This window comes from Centruroides sculpturatus, unplaced genomic scaffold (assembly GCF_000671375.1).
Source record: "Centruroides sculpturatus isolate CEXI.00-Female unplaced genomic scaffold, Cexi_2.0 scaffold12, whole genome shotgun sequence".
Taxonomy (NCBI): domain Eukaryota; kingdom Metazoa; phylum Arthropoda; class Arachnida; order Scorpiones; family Buthidae; genus Centruroides; species Centruroides sculpturatus.
In genome coordinates, this window is record NW_019384438.1 from 237,358 (window position 1) to 257,437 (window position 20,080).

The 20,080-nt window shown below is 31.0% G+C and overlaps 1 protein-coding gene across 1 annotated transcript in view; it reads left to right on the forward strand.

The window, feature by feature from the left end:
* LOC111620044 (probable nucleoredoxin 1) overlaps positions 1-20,080 on the forward strand; it is a 57,995-nt gene that overhangs the window by 34,943 nt on the left and 2,972 nt on the right. The window contains exon 4 of the mRNA XM_023361889.1: positions 18,629-18,661. Coding sequence (XP_023217657.1) covers positions 18,629-18,661 — 33 coding nt within the window. The remainder of the gene's footprint in view (positions 1-18,628; positions 18,662-20,080) is intronic.

Consider the following 20,080-nt stretch of genomic DNA (forward strand, 5'->3'; position numbering starts at 1 on the left):
TTGTGTAACATGGAACAAATTATGGCCCGCTCTCCAGAACATGGGAGTCCCGCGCCATCTTATTTCGATGATCAGAAATTTATAATGAGATTAACTCTGCAAGGGTAAAAGTTAACAAAACTATGTCTAATACATTTACATCTGAAGTGTAAGTTCGCCGATTTTGGGGGCAATACGTTAATTGCGCGTCAGGAAAACCTAGGGTCAAACCGTATGTGGGTGGTGGCGGTAGGAAACAAAGATGACAAGTGTCTTACATGAAAACCGTTTATTTTGACATAAGGTTAACTCACATAATGACAATAACAACGCGATCTAGATCGGCTTTGGTGGGAGCTCCTTGATGTCGACGAACGGGCGCTGACTGGTGTCCCAGGCTTGACAGGAGAGTGTCCGTTGCACAGGTGCCTCTGTCCGGTGATGTTGCGGATGCACGGAGATTTTGGTCACTGGTGGAGAACCTGGTCCGAGTGGAGAACTGCGGAGAATCGGCTGGGAATTCCTCTTCGGAGAGAAGCGGCTGAGAATCTCCCCGCTGTCCTTGAGATTCGGGGGTTTTATAAGATTTTCCCCGAATCTCACCCCTTTGATTGGTCCCGTTCGCCCTCTCCCTTACCCCGATTGGTCATTCTTTTGTTTCTAGGCGAAACTCGAGACCGATCCGGGTCGGGAAAAGGTCGGAGAGGTGATGACGGAGCTTTTAATGTTCGCGCTCGTCGACCCGACACTTGTTCGCGAGCATCTCGACAAAGCTCTTTCTCTCTGTCGACATTCCCTCCTGTTGTTTATCATCGCGTCGCGTTTGTTTTACGATTCGAAAAAAAATTTTCGTCCATCTGGGTTTTGTCATTAACACACCCTCTTGACCCGACTCTATCCTCGAAACTTTCCGACGTAAAAGTTTCGTAATTAGTCGTAATTTCGACGCGCTTTTACGACCCTCACAGAAGCTGATGTAAGACAGTGATGTATTCTTTTTTCCCTTACTCTTTAATGCTTATTCTGAAATACTGTAATCATGAGAAGGGTATTAGATAACTGGAACGGAAGTATTTCCATCGGGGCAGTAAAGTTAACAACTTGAGATACGCTGACGATACACTTATTATTGCATCCAATGAATCAGAACTTGAATATATTATGAAACGTCTTGAAACTGAGAGCAGGGAAACAGGGAATATGGATTTCTGATTAATTGAAGTAAAACGAAAGTTATGATAAATGATCGTTCCTTGACACAGACTAAAGAAATTATAGGCTACAATATGGTGAATGAATTTGTTTACCTTGGATCACTTCTTCCAAATAAAGGAGGATGCGATAATGAAATTAAACACAGAATTTGCCTTGCTCACAATGCAACCTCTAAATTATTTAGGATTTGGAAAGATTCTTCAATCACTATTTTTAATAAACTAAAGCTCATAAAAACGCTTATTTTTCTGATTGCCACTTATGCCTCGAAAACCTGGACTCCGAATGCAACTTCTTGGAAGAAACTTGATTCCTTTGAAATATGGACATATAGAAGAATGCTGAGAATCTCTTGGACGGAACACCGAACAAATTGCTCCATCCTAAAACAATTGAAAATCACAACACGCCTTACCACTAAAATATATCAATCCTACCCAGTGCCGTAACTAGGCAGGTGCAACAGGTGCACCCGCACAGGGCCCACTTGAAAGAGGGGCCCAAAATGCATGTATTTGTTTTATTACTTTCTTAAACCTAATTAATTAAGGGGCCTAAATACAAATTCCTGCACAAGGCACAGGAATGACTAGTTACGGCACTGATCCTACCTTCGCTTCTTGGGATATATTTCCAGACGCAAAAATGGATTTGAGAAACAAATCCTAGAAGGGAAGATCAATGGCAAATGTCGGATTAGGTGGACAGACCATGTAATGATAATTACAGGGCATACAATATATGAAGCAATCCACATGGCACAATACCGGAAGCAGTGGAAAGATACAATTTAATTGTATCTTTCCACAGCCGTCAATTCGTAATATCACCACACCCTTTGAAGGGCATAGGACTAAGAAGAAGAAAGTATATTTTTACAACAATAGTAATTGTTATATGATCAAAATCATTTACCTATCTTCTTCCTTGGGAAATAGATTTAATTGGTATCCATTAGTTGAAGAAGTTGTCATAAAGCTTTCAAACATACCAAAAACAGAGATAAAACATCGTACTGATAAAAAACAAACTTCTTATGTAAAAAACATTCGTTTTCAATGTAGCTAATAATGGTAACACTTGGTATGTCCCAGTAAAGAGCGAGTCTACACAACGTTATTAGGGGGCGCCGATATCATCGAGAGAAGAATTTAAAAATGGAGTTTCCCCGCTGACTATATAAACGTTTTGGCGTAAATAGGGTTAATATTCCTATAGAAAGTCCTTCCCGGAGGAATCTCCCTCGGCAGATTGCGCAGGTGTCGTGTTGTCGTAAACAAAATAAATTAGCCTGACTTGATGATTAATTTAAGCATAATTTGACAATTTTCAAGAATGTTCGTTGTTCTTATTAAGTTAATGTTTTAAAATTATCGGTGATACTGTAATTATATTCATTCATTTTGGATTACCATGGTGAGACTTTCCTAATTGAAAAATTTTACCTTTTTAAATGTCTGGCACAGTTCATTTTAGCCTATGCTTAAACGATTCAAAAAAGGGAAAAACTTATTACGATAAGCCAAAAATAATCGAAATACTCGTGTAAAAATATGGAGTTTTAGAGATATTCACAAAAATCAGGACTATAATAACTTAATTCTAAATTTGAAATTTAATCTGGGAAAATAGTGAGTCCTGGAAATATAATAAAACCTTAAAAAAATAATTGTAATGATTGGATAACAAGGAATAAAATCTTAGACTATCCGTGATATCTGGAGTCGGTTTAATTATGATATCAGACTCTGTATAGCAATATCGAATCAGAAATTTGAAACAGAAATGTATAATCTTCGTAAACACTTTAAAATATTCAAATAACTAAGTTTAGATACAGTTAAATCTCGGGTTTCGAATGTCTCGCTCTTCGAACAATTCGGTTTACCAACAAAATTTTGAACGTCATATTTGCTGCGGTTGCCGTACGATAACTAGGTTGCCGAACAAGCTACTCGGCAAGAGCAGGCCACAGATTAGAGAGACACAGACTGTGTTAAAGAAAGTCGACGGCCCGACTAATCAACGATGGACTACCGATTCAGAACTTGGTGACGCCGAGATCGCCTGGTGTTAGATGTCACGACACTAACCATCGATGACGTTGTTATTCAAGTTAGATTTCGATGCGTATGCGGGTAAGATACTACTTCCAGTTTTCGGAACGCATCGCAATTGAGTTTAAATCAAATTAATATAGCCTATATAAATATAATGGACATAAATATAGATATTATATTATAATTATTATTATATTGCATTTGTAGGCATCTTTATGCATGAAATACAGCTAAAAAGGAAAAAAAGACTTTGTTTTGATGGTCGGGAAGGAATTACTCCCTTTTACAATGTATCTTATGGGAAAATTTGTTTCGGTTTAAGAACAAATCGGTTTTCGGAACTTTTAGGAACGAAGTAAGTTTGAACCCGAGGTTTGACTGTATTATTGTTTTAATAAAATAAAGTTTAAAATTAATCGTTGAGAAAATATAAGTTTTGAATTTTTGCATATTTTACAAAACTATATGTTATAAAGAGTTCTGTATTATTGTTCAAATGTACAGTACAAAATACTACAGCGAGATGGCCGAGGCGATTAAGTTCCCAATAGGACCACCAGTGGCAAGCGGTTCTGTTCCCTGAACACTAGATTCGCGCCTCGCCAGGACGGGTTGACCACGTGGAATTTTCCGGGTTTTCTCCACGTCTGTAACGCCTGAATAGGGGCCAGTTACCCTTAAAAATATCTCCCGGAAGGCATCCCTCTAGGCAGATCGCACAAGTGTTGCGTTTTCATAACTAAACAAACAAACAAACAAGTTCCCAATAATCACTCTGGGAAGTCTAGGATCGAATATGGCTGGTCGAAAAATTTCAGCAATTTTTCTTAGGCCGGATATTTCAGGCTCCATCCCTTATCAATTAGCCGTCCCTTTGTGGGCCTAGCTGAACCCACGATGGGTATGAATAAAAAGTTTTTCTTACTGCCTTAGAGCAGAAAAAATATAAAAAATGTGCAAAATACATTTTCTTAATTAATCATCATACAGTCTAATTAGATTTTCATTTTTGTATCATTTACAAATTCATGTCCAAAAATATGAAATTACAAATGAAAATGAAATTAGACAACAGAGGATAAGAAAAAAAGAACTTTCTGAGTATTCTTAATGTATCTCATACCAGACAAAATTAAAAACAATTCAATGAAAAATATACAGTTAAATCTTAGTTTTTATATTTTAATTACAGTATCTTTATTTTTATATAATATAAGAATATCCAAGAGGGGTGAAAAAACACAAAAAAGAACTTTTTAATGTATTTCAAATACCAAAATTGCAAACACGGATAACCGATTATGACCCATGTGTTTTAAAGACAGTTTAAAAGCAATTCGATCATTTTTTGGGGCGTTATGCTTTTAGTGCGGGCTATATACAGGAAATTACGGTCATTTTATTTTGATTTTTAAGACAAAATAATTAAAAAAAAAACATTAAAATTTTACCATTTATAAATTTAACTCGTGTTTTAATGAAAGATTATTATGAAATTGCGTATACAGTAATTTTAAATCACTGTTTCTACTTGAAAATTTAATATCAGTTTTGAAATGCCATTATTTATAAATATAACAATTCAAAAAATATTATTAAAAGTCGCGGAAAACAAAAATAAGCAGAATCATTATAAGATTAAAAAATTATTTAAAGAAATATCGTAGTACAAAATGATGTCAACTATAATTAATCTTTGAGTTTTTCATAATTTGTTTCTTGCGTGGTGTTTAGTTCATTTGTAATCTACAGCTTATTTATATATAAAAAATTGATTATTTTTTTCGTTGTACGCTATGAGAAGACTGAGAAAAATTACTAATTTACACATTTAAAAATTTAATATATTTGAAATATTCCTAGACATATTTCAAAAGTAACAGTAGAGCATTTACAGATGACACTTTTCAACGACATAAAAATTCTTTTACATTTTGTAGGATGAAACGTTTGCCAAAATAGTTGGTCTTAATTATTTTTTTCTTCGTTGGCAAAGCGTCAAAAACTAATGGCGTTACTTAGTAACATTTTATCTCTCGTCAAGAAATATTCCAACATCACTTTATTTCTCAGCAGTTATAAATTAATTTAACCAGTTGCCAAGACAGTGAAAGAGCTTATTGTAAAGCGATAGTAACCGAATATTTACATTAAAATTTTATTTACTAATGCAATGTTTTGCTCGAAAACTTGATTTAATGTTTAAAATAAAAACTTATTTTTATTATTTAACATTCAAATGATCTCTGTAAATCAGAGATTTGTAGTGGGAAAAGCTTTAGGTACAAGCATACTTTTACTCAATTTTATAGCAAAAAAAAACTTAGATTTTCCTTGATGTAAATTTGAAAATGATTAAAATTAAGTAAAAACAGACTTACTCACTTTATCCAAATGCCACAGAGCTTTTCCTGGAGGAAGTACACTCTGTGGGCCTAGCTGAACCCACGATGGGTATGATTAAAAAGTCCCTCTTACTGCCTTAGAGCAGAAAACATAAAAAAAGGATGCAAAATACATTTTCTTAATTAATCATCATATAGTCTAATTAGATTTTCATTTTTGTATCATTTACAAATTCATGTCCAAAAATATGAAATTACAAATGAAAATGAAATTAGACAACAGAAGAATAGGAAAAAAAGAACTTTCTGAGTATTCTTAATGTATCTCACTCATACCAGACAAAATTAAAAACAATCCAATAAAAAATATACAGTTAAATCTTAGTTTTTATATTTTAATTACAGTATCTTTATTTTTATATAATATAAGAATATCCAAGAGGGGAGAAACACACACAAAAAAGAACTTTTTAATGTATTTCAAATACCAAAATTGCAAACACGGATAACCGATTATGACCCATGTGTTTTAAAGACAGTTTAAAAGCAATTCGAACATTTTTTGGGGCGTTATGCTTTTAGTGCGGGCTATATACAGGAAATTACGGTCATTTTATTTTGATTTTTAAGACAAAATAATTAAAACAAAACATTAAAATTTTACCATTTATAAATTTAACTCGTGTTTTAATGAAAGATTATTATGAACTTGCGTATACAGTAATTTTAAATCACTGTTTCTACTTGAAAATTTAATATCAGTTTTGGAAATGCCATTATTTATCTATATCTATATCTATACTACTATATAAAGAGACAACGTATTTTTCGTTTGTGACCACTAACCGTGAAAACTACTGAACCAATCGTTACCAAATTTTAACTGTAGCATCCTTATGACCCCCGGAAGGTTTTCCACTAATTAAACCTGCAGATTTTTTATTAATTAAAAGATAATCATTAAAAGATATCATCTAGGGTTAAGGCTTTTATGTCCAACAGATGGCGTTACGAGTATGACTCCCTAAGTTCGCTTTTCTGTGAGGATGAACTAAAGCAGATCATCTTCTACCTATCTATATAAATAAAAATGTAATGTTCATTTGTTCCTACCAATTCCTTTGAAATTTTCACACAACGCTGCATTCGAATATGCACGTGTTTTTATNTGAAAAATTTAATTTCGATGGGTCCTTCAATAAAAGAGAGGTCATTCAGCTCGAAGGCCTCTTCTCTGTCTGGGTCTTATCATTGTCAGAACATCCTTTACATTTATATAAACTAGATCTACGTTTATTTAGCAAAGAATATAAAGTTTATACCTTGCAAAAAAAAGAAAATCGTGATAAACTTCATAAATCATACAAAAGACGTTTGCTAAAAAGTAGTAGTTGCATGTTGATCGAGAGATAGAAAAGAGTTTTCTGCAGAGTATTCTATTGTTTTTAGTATAGAAGATACTACAGAAAAAATAAAATATTACTTAAAAATTCAGTAACGAGGTGCGTAACTTTTACGCAGCGAAATTTTAAAATTGCGAAAGGCGTCATTAGTTATAAGATTTTATTTTAAATACTTTTTATATTATTATTTATTATAAAATATCAAAAAGCTTAATTTTGAGGATAGTTATGAGTTTTATAAGTTTTATAAAATCAAATACTAATAACGAATAAAAATCTTCATTAAGTCCAATCCCTCTTTGAGATACGACAAATGATCCCCTCCATACCCCAACACCTTAATCTATAATCACCAAAATTTAATAGCATCAATCTCCATAATACACAAATCTCTCTGCAGATCTCTCTTCAGAAATTTTCGACAAAAAACGAGACTTTAAAGTAGGTGAACAAAATGGTGCCTCCCCACACACTAACATATATATATGCAAACAAAACCCCAAAATCTGTTAGCATTTCTCGACATTTCAAAGTCTCCGATTTCAAAAGTATAAAAATCTTGGGGATGAGATTATTTTTTTCCCCATCGCCATACTTTCATGGGTGTTCAATTCTGGATACGTCGGTTTCCTCATCATTCCATGATGGTGAGAGACTCCATTGTTGGCTTGGACATTGGGTGAGGAAAAAGGGCACTCTTAGTTCCCAGAGAGCAAAAGAGAGAGAGAGAAAAAACAAAAACAAAAAGAAATTAATTTTATTAATTTTGTTTGATTACTTTGAAATATAATTCGTAACATATTTCAAACGATGCATTAAATCCTTCAAGGATATTTGAAGAGTTTACAAATGCTTATGGCGTCGATATTCGAATGCATTGATGGATACGCAATTTGAATATCAATTTGAATCCAGGTGATTATAGATTAAGGTGTTGGGGTATGGAGTAGTTTTATAAACTTTCTCAAAGTATAAAAATTACAATGGATCTGGAGATTTTTTTTCAAATTGCGTCGTTATTTCCATTTAGGTGATACGAAATCACACAACCTCAAGAAAAATTACATTAATAACTAATAAGTTTACGACATAGTAGTATGAGGGATATCAAGTGCTTGCCACAATAATTACGTTTGTTATTTATTATTTTTTATTCCTATCACTTTGTTAATTTATTTATTATAATACATTATTCTCATTTTCAAACGATGCTACTCAAATCATTCACTGAAATTAAATAATTAATGTCTGGTGATATTGATACAAAGTACTGAGAATTTTTTCCTTCACCAGGGAAACATTTTATAATATAAATTATTCCCAACTATCCGATCTTATTCTATATTATTTTCGAAGCAATTCGATTATTTATTTTAACTACTTATTCTAAGACTTGGATGGGAAAAAGAAAATCGTTATAATAAATTGCAACGACGGAAAAGAATAATGAAAAAGAAATAGAGGTAATAAATCTCTAGTAAGAGTGAGTATTGATGTGCAGTAAGATAAAGAATTTTCACATTAGAAGTTAGTGAAAATAATCCGTTATGGAAGTATTCGTAACTGGAATAATTGCCATGCAAATCGAAAATGTTCTGGAGAGAAAAATAATTCTTCTTGTACTTGTTATTGCAACAGTATACTTACTTTAATATGAAACCTCATTATTTTTAGCATTTAAACTGATTAGACATTTAACAAAGTAAACAGAATTATTGTATCATAATTATTCAAATTTTCTCAATTAAGTAGATAAAATTGTAAATAATCAGTTTTACTTTCCCGACTCCGTTATATTAAATATAACAGAAGAAAAGTATGGCGATCGGTCAGAAATGATCCTCAAGATTTCTACATTTTTGGACTCAGAGGATCTTGAAACGTCACGAATTGAAAAAAAACAAAAAAAAATCGGGTTTTTTTTCTGTATGTATAGATGTTAGTGTGTGGGGGACACCATTTTCTTTACCCTGTTTGAAACTTAATAAATCTTGTGCTTTTTGTCGAAAATGTCTGAAATTTTGCAAGAAGGTTTGTATATTAGGGGGATTGATGTCGTTAAATTTTGGTGGTTAAAGGTCGACGTGATGGGGAGATAAAGGAAGTCACGTGTTGTATCTCGACTAGAGTCGAACTTGATGACAGTTTTATTTGGTATTAGCACTTTAAATTTTAAACCCATCTGTACACTCAAAATTAAGCTTTGATGTTTTATAATAATTAAAAATACAAACCCTTTTAATAATAAAATATCATAACAGACGGCGCCACAAACGCAGTTGCCGGGAAAGTTAAGCAACTCGTTGCTGTATTTTTTTCATTGTCCATCAGTAGCGGTGTGGATAAAACCTGGCGTGGGTTCGCGTCTCATCAATGGGCTGTCCATATGGAGTTTTCTGGGTTTTCTTTCCGCTTGTAACGCCTAAATAGGTATTAGTTTACCAGAGAAAATCCTCTTGGCAGATCGCTAAGATGTTGCGTTGTCTTACCCATTAAATCATTTATCTATTAAATTCTGCAATATGATCCTTAGAAATAAATAAATAAATAAGATGCTTTTTCTGACTTGGTATTGTTAATACTGAGTTATATTTTTGGTCTTTTGCTCTTTATGCCCTAGGGTACCAAGAGAACTTGTTTAAATCATACCAATCGTGGTTTCGGCCAGGTTCACAATGGGGACGGACGGATACTGAGAAATGGGGGAGATATCTGTAACAGATTACCCATGAACAATTCGTAGAGATTTTTCGCCCTGATCATGGAATATTTTTTTCACCCTCAGAACGATAAGCTGAAGATTATGCTTTTCAAGAACGTACTGTACAATTTCCAGTTTTATATTTTTCGATATGTCGAACAATACTATTCAAATGTTCGAAAAAAATATATATAGGTCTATTTATTTATAAGTTCAAAACATATCGTAGATTTAAGATGTCCAGAAGCAATGTATTGATATGTTTAGGCTATTTATGGGTTTTGTGTATGCATATACTTTAAGTATAATTGTGCATGTTTTAATTGCGTAGTACTCAGGGCCTAATTTAGACCTTCGCGGGCCCTAGGCAAAATAATATTTACGGGCTCCTTTACAAATTTTGTATTACTACAAATATAAATAAAATTGTAATATTTAAAATTAAAGTATTTTTATTTTTACATTTGAATATCTTACTTACATTGTAGTTTTGGGGCTACAATAAAATTATGCAGCAATAAACATTATATTTTTCTCAACAAACACTGCTTTATTTTGAACTTCACCGAACAGATCTAATGCGCATATACAAACATTATCTAATTCTCAGTGATGTTGTTAGATATCAGAGCAGTAGGTAATGTCATTCTTAATTATTAACCCTTGAATATGGCGCTAATAATATAGTAATTAGCAATACTAATAAAACAATGACACATTTAGAACCTATTACGGGCCCCAATTAATTACGGGGCACGGGCAAGTGCCTGTTTATTAGGCCCTGGTAGTACTGATAATAAATAAAACGCGGTTTCAAAGCTTTTAATATTAATATTAGCGTAATATTTAACTTTTTGTCGAAAACTTTTTTAATGGTCTAATATCTTAAGTGAATTCATCACTCTCTTCTCATTTAGCGTCGAGAGCATAAACCTTTCTTTTCCTCCTTACCAGCAGCATAATCAGGAGGGGAGGCCAAGCGCTACTAATTTTCGTACATAAATAAATTAAGTAAAAATGAAATGAGTACAAGAAAAAGATTTTAATTTGAACAGCTCTCTTATACACACGAATACACAATATTTAAAAATATCTCTTGGTTTACAACGCTAGCGACTACATTAACAGTGGTACAGGTAGGACTTTGGACGTCTCGATACTCTCGATACCGATATCGTATCTGGAATCCCTACATTTTTCACAAACAGGTAAGCTCCGACAGGAACCGGATTTTGCAGCCGAATCAGAAACCGAAATGGAATTTTACCCTATTTTCGGTTAAGCTACATATATAAAATTATTAACTACCAAAAATCAATAAATGTATTACGTCAAACTTCATTTCCAGAGTCTATATATGCTTGCAGTTTTGATTACTATTTATAAATAAATATTTAGTTAAATATTATGCAGTACTTTCGTTTCTTAATCAACTTGGACCACCAGTGACATTTAAAATGAGCTAAAATTTGTATATATTTCTTTTCAGCGACATTTGCAAAATTTAAATGCAATAAAGAACTGTCAATGTAAAGACACTGTTTTACCTTTTCAACCAATGATTTCTTATCTACTCCTATCCCATGTATAGTAGTACGCAGAGAGACAATTAACAGGACAACATCTAGTGCTTCTTTTGTCTACATAAGACATCTTGCGAGTGTAGACTGAAGTACTGACTTCTAAGCTAGATATTAGCAACAAACTATAAATTTTTGCTCTGGAGTCTTCACGTAACGAGTACAGTACACTAATTCCTCTTTTTACGCGATTTTGAAATACAGTAGATCCCCCTATAAGACGGGTTCCTATAATTACGATTCCTATAAGACGGCGAAAAAATTGTGGCGGTATCCATAAACAACGGTAAAAAAACTCCTATAATTACGTAAAACGTCATCGGGCAGCCGAACTACTTTCCGCCGTCTAGCGCCACGCTACGGAGAGTTTAGGCGAACTATCGTCTGTACAGTATGTAAAATAGGTACCGTAAGTCTAATACAGTACTGTAATTTTATACATTTCTTGTGAAAGAAACATTTCTTATTCAACGGCGATTAAAATTATTTATATTAATGATATCTCCAAAGTTCAACGAAGTTTTCGCAGAGAAATAACATCAGAAATCGCGGCCGCGGTTTGCTGCGCTGTTCCCCGACGAAAACAAGCTTGAGCAACGGCGATGTCGAATGGTGCACACTCGGTAAGTAAATCTACAATTTTTTGTTCATACCGTAGTTTATACGGATTATTTCCAAAAAATATACGTATTTTGGAAATGTTGAGTCGGATTAGTCTAGAATCGATTAATTTTATGGAAGAAAACCTTTCAAACAGCCGTAGTCCGTAAACTTGACACGTGTCGGGCTGTGATTGGCTGTGATTCCTACAAAATTGATTCATAAAGAACGGAACGTATCTACCGTCTTATAGGGTGATCGACTGTAATGCAGTCGACAAAACAAAACAAATTTTTTTTAATGCGATCGATTTTTTTAACGGAAAAAACAGTTTATTTAAAATTTTTCAAATTTAATTTTTTGTTAAAATTGTGTTATTGTTTATAAAAGTTACTTTTTTTGTTAAAACCAAGAGTTAATTTATCTCTTTAAGCACAGTACAGTATTCAATGTACGGTACATAGGAGAATCTTGTATGTCGATTTTACGTTTCCTACGCTACCTTGTGTTTACTATAGTTACATACAAATAATGTTAACGATAAATGATGTTAGAATAAAAAAAGTTCGTGTTTCTTTTGTAAATTGATTATTTTTTCGTCCCATCGAAGTTGTGTATCCTATCGAGCATTTTTCTACGGAATGGATGTACTGTACTTTTTACGAGATTTTTTACGCGGTGTTCTTTGGAACTTCTCTATCGCGCAAAAAGAAGCACAGGTGTACCATCTCAACAGTAAAAACAACCGGAAGGCGACACGATAGAGTGAACAATGACATCCGGCAATATTTTCATACCCAATACTTTAAAACTACTCATGATACCGATATCGGGACAACCCTAGATACAGAGGAGAATGTAGGTTTTCACTTTCTAACTCCAGTCCTGTAATATCTATAAAAGTTATAAAAATAACAAGTTTCTAAGACGAAGACTTCATTAAAAATATTCGTAAAACATTGTCAAAATTTTAAAAAAAACACCGAGAAAAATTCAATATAATTAAACATTTGTTAATACTATTTTCTATTTTATGCTAATCAATATAACTGTTAGACATAGAATATCTTCTATATACATAAAATATGAAATTTCGAATACACTAGTACTGTACCACTGTATAACAATTTATGAAAACCGAAAATATAAATTTATAATTATCAACTATTCGATTTCTAATTAAATAATCTGCTTATTAATTGTTTTTAAAAAGATAGGAATATGCTGCTAATTGAGTGATTCATCAAAATTATCAAAAAAAAAAAAAAAAAAAAAAAAGATTTTTGTTTTCAAATTATGACTATTTTTGAAAATGAAAACATATTCATAATTTATTGCCAATGACATTTTGAATTATTATCACAAAGTAAAACGCAAATTTGATAGAAATCAAAGAAAAATTCCAATATTTTAGTCATCAATCATCACATTTTAAAGCTTGCTATTGATCTATTATTAATTATTTATTTAACTATTCAATTAAATTCTATAATTATTCGATGATTATTTTCTTTAAAGTAAGCAGAAATATTCAAAAACGAAATTTCTAAATATTCTTTATATAACAACATTCCAACATACAAAAGTTAAGCTGAATAAAGTATTATAATCCACAAGTTAAAGTGATCGATAAATATCGATCAAAGTGTATAGAAAAAAATCATTAAGAAGAAGCGCCATTAAGTCTGTCTCAGAATTGACCTCTTAAACTAACTTCTCTACTCTATAAAAAAAAGATAATCTTTCGATATAAAGCTGAGGAAATGGATTTCCTCAAGCTTTTTTAAATCAATTTAATTTCACGTTAAATATCTTATTTGTTTTCTTATCTTTCACGTAACAATTACTTTTAAAAGAAAAATAAGCGCAATAATACAGATAAAAAAGGCCACACGCACCCATTTTTCTATAGGATGACTGGAATAACGTTCATACTATGATTGGTTAGTCTCGTTTTCGTGCGAGAAACAAACGAGAAGTCGGGTGTTGTCAGCCAACGGAGACAAGAAGACGACTCTTCAGGTAATTAATTTGTTTTAAAAATCGAAAAGTCATTATATTTTATAGGATAACACGTTAACGATTCGCGTATCGAATGGTATCAATATAGTTTGGCTGTAGACTACAAGTGTTGAGAAATCGATCGTGAGAAATTCTCTGTCAAAACAATTAATTTACCAGTGTAATATTCATCCCTGATACTTTATAGATTAAGTCAGTGTTTCCTGTGCTTTTCCTTTAAGCTTGCTGGACATTATCCAGGAATATTGTTTGTGACACTTCTGAAGGTCAGTTCTAAAACACCGATTAAAAACGCAAATATTTAAATGATAAAATCAATTAATTCGTATAGAAAAACGATCTAAATATTACCTTATTTAATTTGATAAAGTGTAAAGACTATAATTTTAAAAAATTTGCCGCATAAACTTGTATAAGCGGTCCTTAAGGATGGAGTTATAACGAATTATAATTAACTCAAATTTTAATGTGTCTAAGTAAATAGATTTAAATCACGGTTAAAAGTGTGACAGCTGCAAAATATATACAAATACTTATTTTTAAAAAATAATTAAAAATACTACAAACGTCGTAAAATATAAGTCAACTCTATATCAAAAGGAAATGTATAGGCTTTTGATGGATTATTCTAAAGGAGGTCAAGTTATTTTTAGAATTAAAAAGGTCTAAATTATTTTTATTAAATTAATATTTATATGCAAGCAAATTTTAAAAATTTCCCCGTCATTTATTAATTTAACAATTTAACATTAAGCAGCTAAAATAAGTTACTGCTATTAATACTCGCATGAATGTTTATCCATCATTAATAAGATGGACGGTTTGAGTAGTGCATTAATTATTAAATCTTCCTTATGAATATATATTAAAATATTATAATTATTAATTCATAATTATAAGTTTTAAAACTGATGTTAAATTAAAGCAGTGTAGATGCTGAGAAGGGAACTGTTAATGTTAAAATTAATAGCGATCTGACACGAGAAGATATGAATTGGAGTGAATATCGAGTGATTTAAAAATTTTTAAAGATTAATTAAATTATTTTTTCTTGACTTTTAACAAGAGTAATGTAAGCAGAAGCTCAAATTACTCTTATTAAATTAATTATCAAGTAAATAAGCTAGAACAGCGATTCCCAACCTGCGGTACGCGTACCCATAGGGGTACGCGATAGGTTGTTTAGGGGTACAGAAAAAAGTTAGTTATTATGGCAGAAAAAATAATATATTATGTATCACAAATTAATAGTATTAAAAAATTATTAGGTAAAAATGTTCCTTGCAACAATCACAACTTTATTATGCATTTTTTCATTTAGTTTTTTTTGCTTTGATTTAAAGTTACAATATGTAAAATTAACAATACGGGTACTCACTAAATTTCTTAAATGAGGGGTACAATCTAGAGATATGACATGTCACGGGGTACGCTAATGAAAAAAGGTTGGGAACCACTGAGCTAGAAGATAAAAAAATAAGAATACTGCAAATTTAATTTTTAAAATATTACATAAAATGTAAGTCAGCATAGTATAAAATTTAAAGAAAAATGTGATAAATTATCTAAAATTAAATATATATGTGTGTGTGGTAACCAAGCTGGAAGGCCCCACTTTTGGCTTGGTAGAACTTATGATAAGCATGAAAAAAAGGCCTTTTTAGTGCCCAGAAATATTTTATGTTTTGGTTTTTTATTTAAGAAAATCATAATTTTTTATTTAAACAAGTGATCCATAACATCTGCCAAATCACTTGACCCCTTCGTAAGTACATTACTGTTCTCGAACGAGATTCTCCTTTCAACATATTAAGCTCAATATTTGTTAATAAGTTACGAATAAACTACAAAGAACTCTGTAATTGTTAATTAGCAGCGAAGGTCTAAATATTTATGTAAACGTTTTTCTGGTTTATTGCTTTAAACGGTCAATATTAAGATTTTCTCCGTTATGAAAATCTAAATACGAATAAATATCTATTTGTTTTTCAGATTTTAGATCAATATAATTATATTGTGTGTTTTCGTAGCTTAAATAAAAAGTAAACGAATCACGAAGTTAGGGGATTCGTTCTAAACTATTAATTGCTGTATCGTAAGTATTTAATTAAGAATCGACTTGAATAATAGAAATTTTGCCGGAATATTTTACCGAAAGTTTAATATTTCTATAAGATGTATTTTTTTTGAATTGATAATCAATTTCTGTCATATCTATCCCTTATCGATCGTTAAGTATATATATATTGTCTATCAATACAAAATTAATATAATTTCCAGTGATTTCCAGGCCTCCTATTTATAAGTTTTTTTCAATTTTCTACAGAAAATTTCGGCTATTTATATTGAAATATTTGGATCGAAGACTTTGTAAACTATGTTTCCATATCATTTACATTCATTTTGATTTTATTTTTTATAACCTACCTTTCATAATTTTATATTTTCATTAGCTATGTTATACGAATGTATTTTTATCACTCGTCGGTATCGCAATATATAGGCCTAGTAAACTTTATTACTTTCCCGGCTGTTGTGTACTATATAACAGAGGGAAAGTATGGCGATCGGTCAAAATATGACCCACCCCTAATATTTTTAAATTTTCGGACTCAGAGGACCTTGAAACGTCATAAATGCGAAAAATTTGGGAGTTTTTTCTGTATGTAATGGATGTTAGTGTGTAGGGGAGCACGATTTTACGCAACTCGTCGCTGGATTTTTTTAATGTAATTTTATGGCAAATATCGAGAAAAAACATAATTTCGATTTATTTGAATTCATTCTTTCAAATCAGTTCTTATTGAAAATAATTTTATTATATTTGCCAATTAAATCAAATCTTAAACATTTATCTGCAGGGGTTCCAAAAAAAATGACAAAAATCTCTGACTTACAATAGACCCAGTCAAAAAAGACCATCCAATTTTCCATTGTATGATGATTCTCATGTATATATCCAATCTTTAATAATACAATTTTATTAGAAATGACTTTCTATGTGATAAATCAACGTATATAAATTTCAGTGGCGCGTTATAGTTTCATGGTGCCCAGGCGAATTTGAATTGGGGAGACTTATGTACAGTACAGTGAATACATTAACTTCAGACATTTTTCTTTGGAGAATATTTTGGGGAAATATTTTCTTATAAAAGATTGGTTTGGACTCTCCTGTTCGTGGGGCCCCATTCAATTTCTTTTTGCTCAAAGCATAAGTGCCACTGATGAATTTGTTTTCAAAACGTAGTCTATTATAAAAGAATCATTTAACAGAATTATAATTCCGAATTACGATCTCTGAATGATTAATATGATTTCTGAGTCGTTTAATTTTAATCTAATTTGAATTTTGAAAAAGAATTATAAATGAAGTATTGTTATATTACAGAATTATAATAATTTTCTGGTAATAACATCCAAGTATTTTGTAATCATCAAAGAGAATTAACTAATGATTACGACTTAATATCAATTCTGATCATTATCGTGGTATCAAAACTCATTTATTCAGATCCAATTTATATCAGTTAGGCTGTTTTATGTTATTTAGCTAGCTAATTAGTCACACATGACAATATACGTTGTACAGATGTAACGATTACTTTTCACTCTCATAAAAAAGACCAGAAATTTGAAAGGGAAATGACATTATTTTATTTGAAGCAAAATATTTATTCACTTTTTAAATGCTAATTCATTAAATAATACAAAAAAAATGGATAACTATTAGTGGATTAATGTCTTTTTTTCAACTACAAGTGTACTTCTGAAAACTGTAGAGTGGTCCGCAAGTGCTCCTGCTCTAACTACAGGCATACCTCGACTTACGTCGGTTTCGAGTTACGTCGTTCCCGATTATACGTCGCTTGTTAAAAAAGTATATGGAAAAATAAAAATCAAGTTTAAGTCATTTTATTCGACTTTACGTCTGTCCGCCACAAATATTGAAGTCGTAATATCACTAGATAAACGTTTAAAGCACATAAAATCATNTGCTAATTCATTAAATAATACAAAAAAAATGGATAACTATTAGTGGATTAATGTCTTTTTTTCAACTACAAGTGTACTTCTGAAAACTGTAGAGTGGTCCGCAAGTGCTCCTGCTCTAACTATAATCTTAATTAAGAAGAGTTGTCTATTTTCATAATTAAATGAACACGCAAATAAAATTGAATTTTGTAATGATTATTTTAAAATCTATAAATCTCTAAATATATTCACAGATTATAAATTAATCTGTGAATATAAGTTTATTAAGAGAAAATCTCATTTTTTATAGATAATTTTTTTCTTTAATAATTATCATCTAAATTCCATAATTAAATATCAATTTTTAGCAAAATTTTTAGAATAAAGATTAAAAGATATGTTACATCATAGATTCATCATAATCCGTTATATAAAGCGCTTATGATATATTATTACGTTGCTATCTTCAACCAGTAAATAAACAAAGATTAATTCAAGTAAATTAATTAATATTGTCATTAATTAAATGTATTTAACCTATTATATCACGGTTTATTTTCTTATCAGTGATTACATGAATTTATTACCGAAGGTTTCATAATTAAATGTAAAGCATTATTATTAAAAATATAATTTCATCTTTCTAAAAAAATAAAATATTTATATATTTAATTATTTTTATTCGGATTTTTTAAACTGAAAATTTAAAAAATTAATTGAGTATTAACGATGTTAAATTCTATTTTAGGTTTTCTGATTGATGTTTGGATGAACGTTCCTGGTAAGTTTACATCGAAATGGGTAATTTCGGATCCCGTTCCAGATTCGAAAGTATGTTTGACATTTGTTTCAAAAAATTATGCTTTATTATATTATAATTTATCATTTTTATTATTTTGTCTATACAGAAATTGTACCAGATTAAAAATAAACACAGCGCATTGATTTATTTAAAGATATATTTACTTTTATTTTTTTTATTATTTTCTTCAACCCTTCTCTATAATTTCTATCATATTACATTTTTAATATTAAATACGTTATCAATTGTAAGATACCAACAGTAATTTTGTCATAGAAGTAACTATTATAACGTCACATTGCATAAAGGAAACACCCATCCTATAACGCAGTAATGTCATTTACAGAATTTTAATCGCAATTATGGCATTTTTTTATCTGAACTATCCGACTTACCAATATGAACTATTAGCTTTGTATAAGCTCTAATGGTTTTCATCCCCTCTTATTGATTGTAGGGCGTAAAAAAAACTAATAAATAATAATTTTTCTCAGACGGCCTCATTACTAATGGGACTAAAGCATTAACTTGTCTCTATGAGTTTGCATCTTACAAACGGGGTGGTCGCGTAAAGTTTTCCGAATTTTTTCACGTACCTAAGACTTAAATAGGGGACAACTTCCCACAGAGCCCTCCCTCTTAGCAGAGATTTCTGATACATTGCTTTGCCTTATCCCGTCAAATTAATCAAAATAAAAATACAATTAATTTCAAAAGTTTACATTAAAACAGAATTTTTATTCAAAATTTTCAAAAACATGTAAACTATTTTGTATCGATCTGCGAGAAAATTTATTTTTAAAGAGCTTTTTTCCCTATTGTCACTAAAACATCAATGATGAATGGAATAAGTGTTGTTGAAGGACGAGGCGCGACATATCCGGATCGAATAAATCCAAATTTACATACAATTGCTTGTTGCATAATAACACGATCCATATCTTATTGTTATGCAACTAAACATGATATATATCTCGAATTATAATTCGTTTATATTTGCATAAAGAAACACGAACTGTCACTTCAAAATCAGGTTAAATGAAGCAAAATTTCAAATATTTTTCATTTTAGAAACTGAGATAAGCTTTCATTTATTCTTTCATTTGTATTCGTTAAATACAGCCTAATGTTTGACATAAATCAGGCATACAGACGTTTGTTATTTGATTCTCTTTGATATTGACGTTTTCTATAAAGGAAAAGTAACAAAAATCTTTATCAACGACGAGGACAAACCACAAAACAAAAAAAGAACGAAAAGAAAAAAAGGAAAACGAACCGAAAATCGTGACAATACGAGGAATAGAAACGGAAAAAAACGAAAAGAAAACGAACGAATGACGATCGTAAATTATTTACTGTAATGTTTTGCACAATTTATTTTTCAATTACAGTACA